Genomic DNA, 16,974 nt, shown 5'->3' on the forward strand with positions numbered 1-16,974 from the left:
TTTTTTTTTTTTAATTAAACCCAGCATGCTAAAGCTGAGAAAGGGATGGTGGGTGGTGATTTTCCATCATTTGTGGACATGTCCTAACACTCCCTTTTCCTTGCTAACCATTCCCCAGGCTGGAGTCAAGAGAGGGCAAACCAGAAGGCCCAGCTTTGGGTCTGACTCCAAGACGACTGGCTGGGAGGAAAACTTAACAAGCAAAACAGGCTCCTGAGGCACAGTGGGACAGTGAGACTACAGCATTGTTGCACTGGTGACAGTGCCTACAGAAGAAGCACCTCAGCTGTATGTGTGGCCAAAATAAATATCACACCACCAAAAGGGAGAGTACTGGGCAGACCAGAGCTGGAGATGGCAAAGTAGAAACAGAAATGCTGCCACAGTGAACAGGAAGCAGGACAACTTGACTAGGCCAGAGTTCTCTTGCCTCAGGGAACCTCTGCTCAAGTTTCAGGATTTCATACCTACCCCCTTCACCTAGGATCTCTGCTACAGTGAGTAACTGCTCTGTGCAAAGCCTGGAGCCAAACGCTGGTGTGTAGGTGGCTGAGGACAACCAGCACTGCCCTCTGCCACTTTCTTACAGCGGAGTTGGGGAGAATAGCCTAGCAAAAATAAAACCCATGTTTGTGTTCTGTGTTTGTTTTGAAAACCAGAAGGTTTTCAAAATGGGCTCCTCTCATAGCCACCCTATGAAGCAGCCAGGGTAGTGACTTTAGGGGTAAGTAACAACCCACTCAGAGAACGACCTTCCTATGTCCCAGGACACAGATTCATGGCTAGGTTAGGATTAACTTCTTGGTTTGATTTTTAATCTCTTTCACTGTCACTATCCCCTCATTCATATTTTATCAGCTTGATTTGTAGAGAGGAGTATTGTCAATCGAAGGGGCTTCCTATAGAAAGTTCCATTAATTGCTGTTACATCTGATCATTTCATTAAGTTCAGAGATTGAAGTGGGAGGACAGCAGAGAAAATGGATTTGGTCTGAATCTATATTATCAGAGATAGTGAAGTAACTGCCCAACTACAGCAAGTGCCATGCTGGAACTCAGCATTGTGATTTGTGCATTCTGTACATTTGAAAATGTGTGAGGTTCTGAATCGGCCATCAGAGCACCTTAGAGGAGAAAGCCTTGCCTCGTAGAGTGTACACAAGTGGGATGACCACCAGGTCACTTTGGCCTTCTTGCCACCTCCTGAGGTATCTGAGGTTGGCACTGAGTTCTGTGAGAACATGAGGAGCTGTGTCCCTTAGCCCACTGGGCCCCTGCAGTTTAATTTCTCTCCTGTCTGGTACCATGGGGCTAGCAGTCTTCCTGCCTTCCCTCTACTGTCCCCCAACCCACTTGCCCACAAGGACTGCAGATTTATTTTTCATAGCCATGTCTCTCCTGGTCTTCCCAGCTTGGACTTCCTTACTCAATCTGTCAGCTCTTTTTGAGGATTTTTTTCTGTAGTCTTTTCTGCACTACTTGCTGACTTTTCCCTTCTGTTTCTTACTAGGAACCTTCTCATCTCATCAAATCAAACTCACTTTCCTCTTTCATGCCCCTTCCCTTCTGCCTACTCCCCCAACACTCATCTGTGCACAAACTTGCACACTTCTGCCTTTGCTTTGACAATTCCCCTTCAGGTTTACCCTGCTTCCCTCTTCTCAGGCTTTTCCAGTCCTGATTTCAAGGCAAGTTGCTTAACCCCTTAGAGCCTGTTTTCCAATCTATAAAATAGGGCTATTAATCCCTCAGGGTGGAATGAGGCTACAATGAAAGAAAGAAGTTGGACATTGTTTGTAAAAGTTTGTGTACATTTTATTTATTTATTTTGGAATCTTAGTTCCCCAACCAGGGATGAAACCTATGCCCCCTGCAGTGGAAGTGCAGAGTCCTAACCACTGGACTGCCAGGGAATTCTCTGTGTATACTTTAATATAAACATCTCTCCCCAGCTATCTCCCCTTCCACATATACACACATCCTATTTACAGAGTGCTGGGGTGGTGAAAGTGTGACGTGGGCTCTGCTGTCTAGTGGTCTGCAGTCACACACAACCGCACAAACTACGAGACTGTATATGATGAAGTGCCAAACTGAGCTTTGGGGAATTCTGAGAAGAGGGATGACATGTCTTTCCCAGGGTCCCTTCAGTTAAATAATGGCAGCTACTTTAATCCTGTTCACTCTCTCTCAGGCCAGTGCTCATCTGCCTATTCCCCCACCCCCTGCTCCTCCAGAGCTCAGATTCTTAGGCACATGTGATACTCAGTTACCTATGACCCTGTGGCCCTCATCATTTTGGTCTTATTCTTGGGCCCGTATCAGTACTGTCACGGATGAGAGAGGGAGGATCAGGCCAGATCATGGCTAGAGCTCAGGTTTGATTCAAACCCTAGAGGGGGTTTTAATAGGTGGTGGGAAGGAAGCATGGCCTGAGTTGAGGGGAAATTGCAAGGCCAGATGGCATGGGAGGACTTCCCTAGCTGAGTTTAAGGGAGTTGGGGAATTGATTCTGAGGAGGCTTCCTAGGTTGTTGCTGGGTATGATGATTAAGCCTAGGCAGAGCAGGATATTTGCCTAGGAGGAGCTCACTGTAAGATCTGGAGTAAGAATGATATTCAAGATGAGCTGGAAGGGAAGGCAGGTGTCTGAATGACCCAGTCCCCGAGGAGGTGAACCCCAGTTACATCTAAGATTTGGTTGAGTGGACGGGTGCAAATGGTTGTGGCTTACTTAATCAGAAAAACAGCATTTTCTGTGTGCACTTCTGGTCAAGCTGTTACTTCATCCCTCCAAGCCTGACCCCCTTCACCTCCTCAGACCTCGGCTGGAGACCCTTGAGCTAGGAATCAAGACACTGTTCTGTGGTGAGAGCTGCCCCAACTCTTGGTCTCCACCTACTCTGGCCCTCTGCCCTAGGCAGAGAGCAGAAGGAGGTGGCAGGAGCACAAGAAGTGAGCAGGTTAGAGGACTGGCCAGAGGGCCTTCGGAGAGTTAAGCCCCGAGAAGAGACGTGTGCACATCCCCAGGAGCAGTCAAGTCCAAGGGGTTCTAGGGCTGAGGGGTGGGAAGGTAGGATCAGCCCTTCGAGGGCGCACGGGGTGGTGAAGCCACTACCAGGGGGCGTTACCGGGGCCGCGGCCCTAGGGGGCGGGGCACGCCAGACACCCGAGGGCTGTTTGTGAGCCCTGACCTATAGTGTAGGGTGGGGAGCGCCCTTCCCCGCAATTCACCCTGTTGGCCCCGCCTCCAAGGCTCCCGCCCCACCCCCCCGGCTCCGCCTCCACCCCGCCCCTCCTCCGGCCGCGGCCCCTTCCTCCAGCCGCTGGTGCTGTGGTGCTGCGGGGCCACGGAGCCGCGCACCGCTGTCTCTATGGCCGGGGATCTGAGCGCAAAGGTGAGAGAGGCGTGGAGTGCGGGCGGCGGCGGTGCCCGGACCGGGGCGGGGGGCGGGGGCCAGGCCTTCCCACGTCTATTAAACCCGCCAAGCTAGGCCAGGCCTTCCTCACCGCCAAGTCCCCTGGTCCCGAGTAAAGGCTCTAGAGGGGCGCGGGCCAGGCCTCGGGCCGCGCTGGGAGCAGACTCGCCACCGCAGAGTCGGGAACTGGCGTGGGGCGGGGGCCCGCGTGGCGAACAGTGTTCCCTGGGATCTGGGTCACGTCTCCCAGCATCTGGCTGCATCGAAGGAGAGCTTGTCCTCGAGCTGCAGCAGTAGAGACTGAGGTTAGACCTGAGGAGAGGAGAGAACCGCGGACTGTCCGGGATGGAGGAGGGAGGGGGTAGCGGGGGAGGGGCTCTCAGGCCTGGAGGGACCGCCATCCTACTGGGCAGAGGGAGATACCACCTACACTAGGCAGGTGGACATCTGGGATGAAGGTCGAGAGCCTGCCCATCCTACGCTGATCCTGTTTGCAGGGTGGCTCCCCTCCTCAGTTCCCTCCGCCCTAAGATCTAATAGAGGGAAGGTGGTCAGAGTTCAGGGGGCTGGCCTTGGGAGAGGAACCCAAGCTGTGGAATCGGGGGTGGAGTGTGGGATGTGGACTGGAGACCTTGAAGCCTCGTTGCCACTGGGGGAGGGGGTTGGCAGCTCCGCCCCCCCCCTTTAGCCCCATCCTCCCTCCCAACAAGTTAAATGGGGGCTGAGAGCTCCTGCCCAACTCCCATATCTAGAACTGCAGTATACATGGGAGTAGAGGAGGACTAAGTTACACATTCCATTGCATCTTTACTTTGCTAAAACTAGGGGCCTCCTCCTGCCTGGGTTAGGTAGCCCCTCCCTCCCTTACAGAGCAGCCTTGACCCATGCACCCATCCTATTTGAGCATGTGAGGTCAGAAACTTCCCCCATCACTACACACACACACAGACTCACAAACACATACTTGGATTCTGGCCTTAGAATTGGGACTTTCGGGAAAGGAGGCAGGGTTCTGCTCTGCATCTCAACCCCAGTGGACACTGGCAGCCTCCAAGCCTGCAGTGAAAACTGGACCCCTGTATGTACATATGCTTGTCTCTGCGTAGATGTAACTGTGTTTGAGGACTGTGTGCGTACGCATGTAGTTGATCCTTTTGCAAACATGACGGTGCCTGACCCACTATATCTATGGGTTTGTGTGCATGTCCCTACATGTACATGTGTATGTGCAGGACCCTCCTGTGAATAGGTGTACAATCCTTCATAGGGACATGTGTGGGTTTATAACCCTCCTTGTTAACCCCATAGGCTGGGTGACTTGCTGAACAAATGGGCATGTAAATACAACTTTACATGTAAGTATGTATAAACATGTGGCAGGCCCTTTAGATGAACATATGTGTGCACACACCTCCCTGTGAATGTGTGTGTGCATGACTCTCCTGCAAGTACACGTGCTCACAGCCCTCTGATGAATATGTATGTATGTGTGTACCTATGTGCACGCACATCACCCTCCTCTGGACATATGTGACTCGTTTAAACCTGTGTAAGTGTGCCATGCACCACACTCTGAGTGTGGTGCCATGCACCTCCTCTGACCTGGGGTGTGTTCCTCTTGCCCAATTCTAGAGGCTGATCCCTCCTAGCCATAGGGCTCCCCCACACCCCCGCTTCTGCACTAAGCAGACAGGAGGCCCAAAGGTAAATAGGTGTGCCTCCACAGTGAGAGGTGGGGCATGCGCTGTTTGCCTGGGGCCTCTTGCTGCCCCAGCCCCCACACCAGGGGCCCATGCCCTTTCTGTGAGCCCGGAACTCTCCTCAGTCTACTCATACTCCATTCTCCCCTCTCTGGGCTCTGCCCACCACAGTGGTGACCTTTACCTCTTGAAAAAACCCTCCAAGTTCCTGTTCTCCCTCTGGCCAGTTCCCAGTCCCTCCTCTCTCTTCGAGGCCACATAGTTAATATTTGACCTGGAAGGAAAGGAAGAGGCCAGTTGCCCCCCTGGCCTTGTCTGATGAGATTGGGTGGGTCAGGTTTTTCTCCACACCTAGCCCAGCCAAGCCTCAGGAACTTCAGAGATCAGGCCTATTACAGGGATCACATCAGACCTGCCACCTATCCCAACCCCACCCCCAGCTGGTTGGCGTGAGGGTGGGTCCTGGTGTGGGAATAGTCTCCAAGATGTGCCAGGAGAGGTGGCCGAGAGCTCAGGGATCCTATCGTTCACCTTTTACATGTTGCTTATGTCTCAATTAAGTGACCTTGCACACTAGAGACTCCTGTACAGGTATTACAACTGTACAGTGGCGGGGGGTGGAGAGCAGAGGGAGGCAGATACACCCCGAGGTGCCTGTGAGTGCCTGTTTGCAGGTAGGGGCACGTGTGGATGCTTAGCCAGAGGATATAGTACAGACTCGCATGGGCAGGGCAGAGATGTGCACCCCCTTGTAGAGGAATGCCGAGAAGGAGAAGTATCTAATTAAAGACAAATTCCAAAGGGAGCTTTCAGGCCAGGGAAAAGAAAAAACAAAGGGAAAACAGGACAAAATAAACAAAGGCCCATTAAGCATCTCTGCCCAGGCCTTCCTGCATAAGGCACCCCCGCAGGCGCCAGGGGCAGCTGCTGCCTGAGTTGGGTCTCCCTGTTGGGAAAAGGCACTCTCCCTAGGAACCCGAGCTCCACCAAGATGGAGGCCTAGCCAAGCTTCTGACTCGGTCAGAGGAGGGCTATTACCTTGGGTTTGGGTTGAAGGGAGTCTAGGGTCTTGAAAGTGGACAAGTTCCACCAACTTCCTGCATCAGAACACCGAGGGGGACAGAATGGCTGAATCCATCCTCTTGTGGGAGTTTCGTAGATGCTGGACCTCCTCCCTTTGGTACCACCTGAAGTCTGAGGGTAATGCTATCTACTTTCCATCCACACACAGATGAAAGGGCTTTTTTTCCTGTTTTTTTTCTTCAGAAAACAGACCTCAGAGAACCAGGACTAGCCCTGCTGTTGGGGCAGGGTGACCCCATCAGTGACCTACAACCCCTCTGTGACCCCACAACTCCCTCTCACCATGGCATTTGTATTTGATGCCGGCAGGCAGCATGTAATCCATTTCTCCTCTTGACCTCTTACCTGGGATTCCATGGCCACCCAACCCTGTGATTCCATGTCTCCCCAGTTCCAGGACCCCCCCTGGCCCCATGACTCCTGACCTTCTAAGTCACCTCCCTGGACCTTAACCCCTGTGACTCTTCTTCCCATCATCCCCTTAACTCTGGCCCTGGCTCCCCTTGGGGGTCTTGTTGGTCTGGGCCTCCCCAGGAAGATGTGGGGGAGGCTCTGGCCCCTCCTCCTGAGCTTCCTCACAGCAACTGCAGTCCCTGGACCTTCGCTGCGGAGACCATCCAGAGAACTAGATGCCACCCCGCGGATGACCATCCCCTACGAAGGTTAGACATCCCCAACCTCGAAAGGCAGCAGGAGCCAGGGCTGGGCGTGGGGAGGCAGCCCCAGAGCTGGGCTTACAGCTTCCCCTCTCCCCAGAGCTCTCCGGGACCCAGCACTTCAAGGGCCGAGCCCAGAACTACTCAACGCTGCTGCTGGAGGAGGCCTCAGCGAGGCTGCTGGTGGGGGCCCGAGGCGCCCTGTTCTCTCTCAATGCCCACAACATAGGAGACGGGACTCACAAAGAGGTCAGCCCCTGGAATTTGGACCACCAGAGGGTCTCCGGCTTCATCCAGCTCCTTGGGACCTCAACTTCCTGGAAACCCTGTCAGCCTTCCATAGCCTCCTGGTCAGACAGCACTGCCCTTCCTGGCCCAGGTCTCCCTTACCTCCAATACTCTTCCTGAAACTTACCCCCACCCTGGGGTCCTATCACCTTGTCCCACAGGTAGTGGGGAAAGGCAAAGGCATTGGGTTCAATGCATCAGCCAATTCCCTTTACTGCCCCCTCCAGATTCACTGGGAGGCCTCCCCAGAGATGCAAAGCAAATGTCATCAAAAAGGGAAAAACAACCAGGTATGTGGTTCGCCCTCTCCCCAGCTCCTTTCCTCTTTCTTTTCAGTGGGGGATGTCGGGGTTGGTGGGGATACAGATGGAGAGGTACGGATCAGCCAGTCCATTGCAGCAACCACAATAAGCACTGTAGGTGCCACTGGAGTGGCAGGCCCTGGGAGCAGTATTTTTAATCCAAACATCTGGTGACCTACTAGCTTGGTCTGAGACAGCATCTTAACCTCCTCTGGGCTCCCCAATAATAATCATGATAACAATAAGTAATCTCTAGTAAGTGCTGACTTAGCTATTATCTCATTTAATTCTAAAATAACCCTATGAAATAGTATTATCCTCCATTTTACAGATGAGAAAAATGAGGCTTTGGTCAAGGAATAGCTCAAGTACCCAGTTTTCCGTGGAAGGTGTATTAGTGAAGTGTCAGCCCTTTCTGGCTAAAGAACAGGGTGTCTGCAGGCGTCCTGTGTCTGGCTATGAAACAGATCCATCTGGAGAGCTTTTTACACAGTGGGGTTTTTTGTTTTGTTTTGTTTGATTTTTTTTTTTTTGGTTTTTTTTCTTGGCCATGACCAGGGATCAAACCCACGCCCTCTGTAGTAGAAGCACAGAGTCTTAACCACTGGACCACCAGGGAGATCCCTGGAGAGCTTTTTAAAAATACACATTCCCAAGGCCCACTGGCCTGGGGATTCTGATTCAGTGGGTCTGTGGTGGTGCTGAGGCAGCTGCATTTAAAGAGGCGTCTCCAGGAGATTCCATCAAAGGCTGCCTCTTAGTATAACATGGGTAGAAAATGGGGCTGGTGAGGCAGACGGAGCCCAGTTTATGGAGGGCTGTAAACACCCAGCTCGGGGTTTGGATTTTGTTCTAGGACAGTGGGCACCCTCACCACTTGACACTTTAGAGAGTCTCAGACTTTAATGTGCAGTGAGTCACCTGGGTGTATTATAACTGCAGATGCTAACACAGTAGGTCTGGGGAAGGGCCTGAGAGTCTGCAGTTCTAACAAGCTCCCAGATGGAGCTGACACTGCTGGTCCCGAACCACACTTTGCCTTTAGAACATTTCCCAAAGCATGTTCTGAGGAGCATTAATTTTCAAAAGAGATGTTTAATAGTTAGATGAGTTTGGGAAATGCTGTGTGCTCAATCCCACAATGCACAGCAATACCCTTAAGGCTTTGAGGAGTCCTCAGTAAAGGTAGGTTTTACTTGTGGTTTCCTACTTATTTGACCACAGAATTCCCCCTCCCAGCTCCATTTTTTTAATGTAAACATCTTGGGGAAACACTATTATAAGAATATTTATTTGGTCCCAGGCACTAGATGGCTTAAAATAGAGTGAGTCTGGAGGCACGAAAGGCAGTGAGGAGGTTGGGGGCATCATATGGGTCAGAGGAGGGAGGCCTGAGCAGGCTTGTGGAGAGGAGGGATGGATGCCAAAGTACTGCACCTGGTGAGGGAGTGGGATGAGACAAAGAGGGCTGCATGGACTCAAACCCTGGGTAATAGGCAGGAGGAGAAATCATTAACAAGGCAAAGAAGTCAAGAGGGTGGCAGCTTAGGGCATTTGATGGGCAGAGGAGGCCAGTGTAGCTGCTGTAGGGTGAATTAGGCCACAGGAAGGGGTAGGGCCCTATCATGTAGGGCCGGGAGCATATGGGACCCTATGTTCAGGACTCTGGTGAGTCACTGAAGGGTTTTTAAATACAGCAGTGACATGATCTGGTTTACATTTTTTAAATATGCCTTGGAAAGTGGGTTGCAAGACGGTGCTGACTGGTAGAATCTCTCTGGAAGGAAAATCCAGACAATGGTAACAGCAGTCTCCTTTGAAGGCAACAAGGATAAAAAGGAGACTGTTTACAACATATCCCTTTCTACCTTTTGAATTTTACACTGTGTGCATGTATTCCTCATTCACTGAATAAATAAATGGTTTCTGTAAAGCGTGGCAGAGAGTTGGGAGAGCTGCCAGGTGGTCGCATAGCTGCCCAGGGAAGAGGTGATGGTGGTAATTTGGACTAGGGTGGTGGTAGTGGAGGGGGAGTAGACCAAGTCATGAAACATGTAGGACAAAGACTTAATCACAGAGAGAGACTGAGTGTGAGGGTGAGGGAATGGGAAGCAGCAAAGATGACGCCTGGTTTCTGGACTGAGTGATGGGATGGACTGATGAAGTGGGAAAGACTGGATGAACAGTTTTAAGAGGGAGGATGCAGGTGAGGGAGGGGAGGGGATGAGCTTGGTTTCTGACAGCATGAGTGTGATGTGTCTGTGGGATTATCAGGTGGAGCAATGGCTAGAACCTGGGGGTAGATTTGGTAGTGCCACCCCGAAGCAGGTGTGGGAGCTCCATGACTGGGGGACAGTGCTGAGGAGATGTAAGAGAGAAGCATCTTAGGGTGGTGAGAGCCCTTGGAGCCCCCGAATTGGGGGGTGCAGGGGACTACAGAAGATGCAGGAGAAGCCAGCCAAGTGTGTCAGGCAATCTAAGAGATAGCCAAGGGAAAAGGGGTCATGCCCCTGGGAGACCAAAGGACAGTGAGTTCCAGGGAATAGTCTGTGTTCTGGGCAGTGAGAAAGCCCACCAGGCTCTTGGAAAGAACTATTTGTCCTGTGGGTGGGGGCAAGAGCCAGACCACAAAGCTGGCCTAATGGAAGCAGTCTCTAAGGAGGCCCAGGGCTCACAGCCCTCCCCCACCTATCCCACAGACTGAGTGCTTCAACCACGTGCGTTTCCTGCAGCGCCTCAATGCCACTCACCTCTACGCGTGCGGGACTCACGCCTTCCAGCCTCTCTGTGCAGCCATTGTGAGTATGCCTGTCCCTGCCCTGATTGCTGGTCCCTGACCCTGGACTGGTCTGATCTTCGGCAACAACCCTGGCCTATCCTCAGGATCAATGACCTCTGGCCCTTCCTTCATTCCCCCAGGATGCTGAGGCCTTCACCTTGCCAACCAGCTTTGAGGAGGGGAAGGAGAAGTGTCCTTATGACCCAGCCCGTGGCTTCACAGGCCTCATCATTGGTAAGCATGCCCTCCTCCCCACATCGGCCCCTCATCCACAAGCATGCTGTTTGCGGACACGGATCTCATTGCTAGGACTTGCCACCCATGTGTTATGTGTCTTGTTTTGTGTGACATGTCTCTCATGGCTGGCATGTCCCTGCCTCAGATGGAGGCCTCTACACAGCTACTCGGTATGAATTCAGGAGCATCCCTGACATCCGCCGGAGCCGCCACCCGCACTCCCTGAGGACTGAGGAGGCACCAATGCACTGGCTCAATGGTTAGGAGGACGAGGCACAGGATGACGGGGGGCAGGGGACTATTTCTTCATCTTTACTCCCTTGGGCAGTTGACCATCCCATCCCCATATCCCCAGGTGATCGTGTCTATTCCTGTGTGTTGTTGAGTGAGGGCGGTTGGGGGAGATCCCAGCCTAACTCAGAAGCCACCTGAACTGCCTGACCCACAGATGCTGAGTTTGTGTTCTCTGTCCTGGTGCGGGAGAGCAAGGCCAGTGCAGCGGGTGACGACGACAAGGTTTACTACTTCTTCACGGAGCGTGCTGCTGAGGAGGGCTCTGGAAGCTTTGCTCAGAGCCGCAGCAGCCACCGTGTGGCCCGTGTGGCCCGTGTGTGCAAGGTGAGGAGGACTGAGGGAAGGGCCAGGGTGTAGAGGCTGAACCTCTGATCCTGGCCCCTGACCCCATGCCCCTACCTCCCCAGGGAGACCTGGGAGGGAAGAAGATCCTGCAGAAGAAGTGGACCTCCTTCTTAAAGGCGCGTCTCATCTGCCACATTCCACAGTATGAGACACTACGTGGTGTCTGCAGTCTGGAAGCTGACACCTCAGCCCGCACGCACTTCTATGCGGCCTTCACGCTGACCACACAGTGGTCAGTGCAGGGACAGTGGGGAGGCAAGGAACGGGGACAGCATAGGGGCTGGAGCAGAGGTCAGTGAAGATGAGATAGGATCCACTGTGGGGAGGCTGGCTGCAGACAGAGAACTTCAGGCATGTCCAGTGGCCTGCTCACCCTCAGGAGAGGCCCTGTGGGCCTGGAGCAGGGATTGGTCAGGGTAACAGTGGGCTCCAGGCCACGCAAGTGGGCAGGCTCCATTCAGTGTGACTCAGCCCTCTCCCCTATGTCCCGTCTCTAGGAAGACCCTGGAGGCCTCAGCCATCTGCCGCTACGACCTGGCCGAGGTGCAGGCTGTCTTCGCAGGCCCCTACATGGAATACCAGGATGGTGTCCGACGCTGGGTCCGCTACGAGGGAGGGGTGCCGGAGCCCCGGCCTGGCTCGGTGAGTGCCCAGGCCTGGGGTCAGTGCTGAGCAGACGGGACCCCTGAGAGGGGCAGGAGGTCTAGCCTTGTGGGGAGGACGGGCAGGTGGCAGAGTCCTGAGGTTCACCACCCCGTCCCCCACCACAGTGCATTACAGATTCATTGCGCAGCCGAGGCTACAACTCATCCCAGGACTTGCCATCTCTGGTCCTGGACTTTGTGAAGTTACACCCACTGATGGCTCGGCCCGTGGTACCCACACGCGGACGGCCCCTGCTGCTCAAGCGCAGTGTGCGCTACACACACCTCACGGGGACACCTGTCACCACGCCAGCTGGACCCACCTATGACTTGCTCTTTCTGGGCACAGGTGCTTCTGACCCCTGGCCTGAGCCCTTTGGTGACTGCTGGCCTGAGTCCTTGATCCCTGTTGACCTCTAGCCCCCTGGATGACCCCTGATCACAAAACCCTGATGACCATTGATGTTGACTCTTCAATAAACACTCACTACCGGTCCCCAATGACCACTAGCTCTTGGTGATTGCTGACTCCTGTCACCAACCACAGTGACATTTGACCCTAGTCACTAATGCTTCTAAATCCAATACTTCTTGTCATGACTAGCTTGGAGTTCCCAATGTCCAGAGGGCCCACTGCTACTGGCCGAATCCTTGTCCCTGACCTCATGACTCCAAGCTGCTCCCATTAGGCTATTGCAGGGGGCTGAGAGTAGATTCCACTGTTGGAGTCTGACCTTCTGCCATTCCCATACCAGCTGATGGCTGGATCCACAAGGCAGTGGTCCTGGGCTCTGGGATGCACATTATTGAAGAGACACAGGTGTTCAAGGAACCCCAGTCTGTGGAGAACCTGGTCATCTCTCCGACACAGGTAGCCCCTGACTCATGACCTCAATATTCTGGCCTTGCCAGAATAAGTGGAGGGAGTGGAGAGGCTGGGCGGTGGCTGTGTGTGTGTGTCTGTAAGTGGGAGTGGGGTGTTGCCAACCAGCTGTCCTCTCTGGCTCCTAGCATAGCCTGTACGTGGGGGCCCCTAGTGGAGTCATCCAGCTATCACTGTCCAGCTGCTCCCGCTACCACTCCTGCTACGACTGCATCCTGGCCCGGGACCCCTACTGTGGCTGGGACCCCGGCACCCATACCTGCGTGGTGACCACAACCGGAGCCAACAGGTCCCAGGGTAGCAGGTGGGAGGCCACAGGGGTGTGTGTGAGGGTCCCCTTTGCCCAGGGGATCGGGCCTGAGGGGTGGAGGAGGGCCTGCCAGCTGCAGGGAGTAGGGGCCAGTTGTTGGTAACAGCTTTACTGACCCTTCCACTGGGGAAACTGAAGCCCAGTTCTCCTTGTTCATAAATCCCAATCTTCTATCTCCAGGACAGCACTGATACAAGACATAGAGAGAGGAAACCGAGGCTGTGAGGGCAACAGGGACACAGGTAAGTGACGTCACGGATGTGTGTGCATCTGGCTGCATAGCCTGTCCTCTTTACCATTTGATGCCACTTGTATGTGCATGTATGATTCTGAATGGCTGTGTCTGTGCTTTCAGCGAGAATGACCCAGCACAGAGTAAGTACTTGACAAATATTTGTTGCAAAAAAAAATTGTAAATAAGGAAACAGGTTCAAGATGTGAAGTTTTTTGTCACTTCTGGAGCTTACAGCCAAGTATATGCACAGGCAATCAAATGATCACACAACCAATTAATTACAATTATTTTCTTTGGTTTTTGTTACAAAAGGAATAATAACAACTATGACAAGGGCTTTCCCCAAGGAAGATCAGATGACCGAGCTGATAACTGAAGCAAGAGCAATAATCATAATAATAATCATAGATAATATGTACTGAGTACTTACCATGCGCCAAGCACTGATCAAACACTTACATGAACAATTTCATTTATTCTCAGAGCATTCCTATGAGAAAGGTGCCATTATTATCATCTCCGTGAGGGGCAATCTCTCTGGGGCACAGAGAGAATAAGTAAACTACCCAAAGTTAAATCAGCTATTAAGCAGTAGGGTCTGAATTTGAACCTGACCCTAAGCAGGCTGCCTGGAGTTTGTGCTTTTGATCACTGTTATGCTCTCTCCCCCAAGTTAACTGGGCAAATAGAGGGCATGGGGAGGGGGATGACACCCAAGTAGAGGGAAGAGCAGGCAGAGCAAGCTTGGAGTTTGAACAACAAGAGAAGAGGCTGGGGAAATGGGCGGGACTGTGTGGAGGCAGGGGAGTGGCATGATCAGCATAGTGTTTTTAAAAGGTCACCCCACTGCTGCATGCAGAATGGATTAGATGGGGGCCAGCAGTTGGGGAAGGAGAGACGTGAACAGGTCTAAGATAGATTCTGGAAGCAGAATCTTAGTGAGGGTTAGATAGAAAGATGAGGGGGAGAGAGAGCCAAGGGAAACTCAGGTTTCTGGGAAATGGCTGGTAGCACCATACATGGTGATGACAATTCAAGAAAAATACCTGGTGTAGGCTGGGAGGGAGATTTTGGCCTTAGTTCCTGTGACATGTCCAAGAGATGCCCAGCATGTGGAAGATATTCAAATCTGATGCTCAGAAGAAGAGAACTCTTTGTTGGAGGTAGAGATGAGGAATCATTGGCAGATGTCAGGAACTGAAACCACTGAGAAGGGCCAACGTGAACCTTATGTGGGAGCATGAGCACAGAGAGCTTAGTCAGTTGTCACCGTAATTCCAGATTCTGTGCTTGGTGCTGGGGACCTAACAGTGGACCACCTGGCTTGCCATCTCCAATGCCTTCCCAGGACAGGCAGGCAATGACCACTTCTCCTGTCCCTCGCTCCCTCCAGGGCCACCACCACCACTGAAGACCCGTTCTGTGCTCCGGGGTGATGATGTCCTACTGCCCTGTGACCAGCCATCCAACCTGGCCCGGGCCTTGTGGATGCTCAATGGGAGCATGGGCCTGAGTGATGGGCAGGATGGCTACCGCGTGGGTGTGGATGGGCTGCTGGTAACAAACACACAGCCTGAGCACAGTGGCAACTACGGCTGCTATGCTGAAGAGAATGGCCTCCGTACCCTGCTGGCCTCCTACAGCCTCACAGTGCGGCCAGCCACTCCTGCCCCTGCCCCTGCTCCACAGGCCCCTGCAATGCCTGGGGCACAACTGGCGCCTGATATGCGGCTACTCTATGTGTTAGCCATTGCTACACTTGGTGGCCTCTGCCTTATCCTGGCTTCCTCCCTCTTCTACGTGGCCTGTCTTCGGAGAGGTGGACGAGGACACCGACAGAAATACTCACTGGGTCGGGCCGGCCGGGCAGGGGGCTCTGCTGTGCAGCTGCAGACAGTCTCAGGCCAGTGTTCCGGAGAGGAAGATGGTGATGATGGGGAGGGGGCTGGGGGCCTGGAGGGTGGCTGCCTCCAGATCATCCCCGGGGAGGGGGCCCCAGCCCCGCCACCCCCGCCACCCCCACCACCACCGGCTGAGCTGACCAACGGGCTGGTGGCACTGCCCAGCCGGCTGCGCAGGATGAATGGCAATAGCTACGTGCTCCTGAGGCAGAGCAACAATGGAGTGCCGGCAGGGCCCTGCTCCTTCACAGAGGAGCTCAGCCGCATCCTGGAGAAGAGGAAGCACACACAGCTTGTGGAGCACCTGGATGAGAGCTCTGTCTGAGCCCAGCCTCCCAGGACAAATGCTCTTCCAAACCAGCCTGTCTGCCCCAGGCTGGGCCGCTGCCTCCCCAGCACAGACACCTTACCTTCATCCCTACAACTCCAGGCCCTTCTCCCAACTTTTTGATGTCCCTGTAGGGCTGGCCAGAGTCAGGCCCAGCCAAAGCCCCCTTCTCAGTCTCCATGGACCCATCTGTGAGCAGCCCAGGCCAACCGGTGCTCCTCAGAGGTAGGTGCTCCCTCAGGCTCTGCAGACCCAGAGCCAGCTCCTGTTCCCTTTTAACCTAAGCACTTGGGAGGAGAGGATGCCATCCTCCTGCCCCATTCATCTGCTCAAAACCTTCTTTCTCCCAGGCAGGGCTCTGCAGGTCCAGATGGCCTCAATGTCACCACCCTCTGCATGGCCCTATGTGCTGGATGGTCCTGAAAACAGACAAGACCTCTGCCAGCCACCAGAACCACCTGAGCCCTGTGTACATTCACGTGTGCACATGGAAGAATGTCTATCAGCTGGGCTGCAGGGCCCCCACGCCCACCTCCTGGTGCATTCTTGTTTCAACCCTTCTTCTGGACTTTGGGTACCCTCCCAATTTGCCACATCCCATCCTACCTAGTCCTCTCCTGTAGTCCCAGCCCCGTGTGATGACCTCTTTGGCAAGAGCTTGGGAACAGGCCAGCCTGGGGAGGTAAGACTACTGCATCATTCACTCTTCTTCCTTAATGTGCAGCCCTTGTAAGTCAGCCTCCTTACCCCCTTAGTCACTCTCAAGAGTGACAGAGACAGTTCCAGGCATGGTCTTCCTCATGAACATGTGCTTACATTTCCACTCACATGCACCTTCTGAGCCTCCCCTTGCTGCGCTGGACCTGTGCCTGTTGGGTTTGATCCATGAACATTTCAGAGGGAGAGCTCTCTCCCATTTAGCTGTCCTCACAGACACTTCCTTAGGATGGGTGACCAACACTGCACTCAATGAGCCAGCCTCCCTTTTGTGGACCAAACATTTGCTACCCCTAGACCAGAGCAGGGGGAGAAGAGATCTGATGTCTCACCTGGCACATGAAGCCCGTTCTTGGAACTATGCAAAGGATAAGAGGCTGGGAGTTTGGATGCTTGGCTCCCACCCCTGTCCTACCTCACCGGGGCACTTTCAGGGTCCAGGGGCCTCTGAAGTCTCCAGGCCCATATGGGACAATCAAAACCTGACTGAGCTCCCCCATTCCCCTTGGGTGAGGGTGACTGTTATTTTTGTAGCTGAGAACGTGGAGTCCCACGGGATTTTTACTGCCCTTCACCCGGCCTCTCCCCCCTCTACCCCACAATGAATGTATTTATTGTAAACCGGCTACCATTCTTTAGGAATGCCCCCGCTCACGACCCAGGGAGGCGGGAGAGGCATGTGACAGGGTGGGGAGGCTGGGCTCAGTTCCTCCCCCCACTGCTGGTTAATAAATACCCTCCTTCCCCACAGCTATGAGTGGTCTGCTTGGTCTAGACTGGTCTTCTCCTGATCACCAGGGGACAGGCTTCTGAGCCTATGGTAAAGGTGCTGCAGGGTTGGCTTTGCTTCCCAT

General features: G+C 53.5%; 1 protein-coding gene across 7 annotated transcripts; it reads left to right on the top strand.

Moving 5' to 3' along the window:
* Positions 1-390: 390 nt before the first annotated feature.
* SEMA4G (semaphorin 4G) lies at positions 391-16,868 on the top strand. 7 transcript variants are annotated; one of them, XM_029245772.1, is made up of 17 exons: positions 3,379-3,397; positions 4,727-4,773; positions 6,385-6,863; positions 6,958-7,106; positions 7,373-7,435; positions 10,147-10,245; positions 10,367-10,460; positions 10,609-10,722; positions 10,912-11,081; positions 11,165-11,334; positions 11,600-11,744; positions 11,873-12,095; positions 12,502-12,617; positions 12,758-12,933; positions 13,120-13,181; positions 14,568-15,628; positions 15,754-16,868. In XM_029245772.1, exons 3-16 carry the CDS (start codon positions 6,740-6,742, stop codon positions 15,398-15,400), a joined length of 2,538 nt encoding a protein of 845 aa, XP_029101605.1. In that variant the 5' UTR covers positions 3,379-3,397; positions 4,727-4,773; positions 6,385-6,739; the 3' UTR covers positions 15,401-15,628; positions 15,754-16,868. The 7 variants fall into 7 exon arrangements, with proteins under 7 accessions (XP_029101606.1, XP_029101602.1, XP_029101607.1 ...); XM_029245773.1 differs by lacking the exons at positions 3,379-3,397; positions 4,727-4,773 and adding an exon at positions 391-497; XM_029245769.1 differs by lacking the exon at positions 4,727-4,773 and having other exon boundaries at positions 3,314-3,397.
* The last annotated feature ends 106 nt before the right edge of the window (positions 16,869-16,974 follow it).

The sequence above is a fragment of the Monodon monoceros genome, unplaced genomic scaffold (assembly GCF_005190385.1).
Source record: "Monodon monoceros isolate NGI ecotype Baffin Bay Population unplaced genomic scaffold, NGI_Narwhal_1 Super_Scaffold_4, whole genome shotgun sequence".
Classification (NCBI taxonomy): Eukaryota; Metazoa; Chordata; class Mammalia; order Artiodactyla; family Monodontidae; genus Monodon; species Monodon monoceros.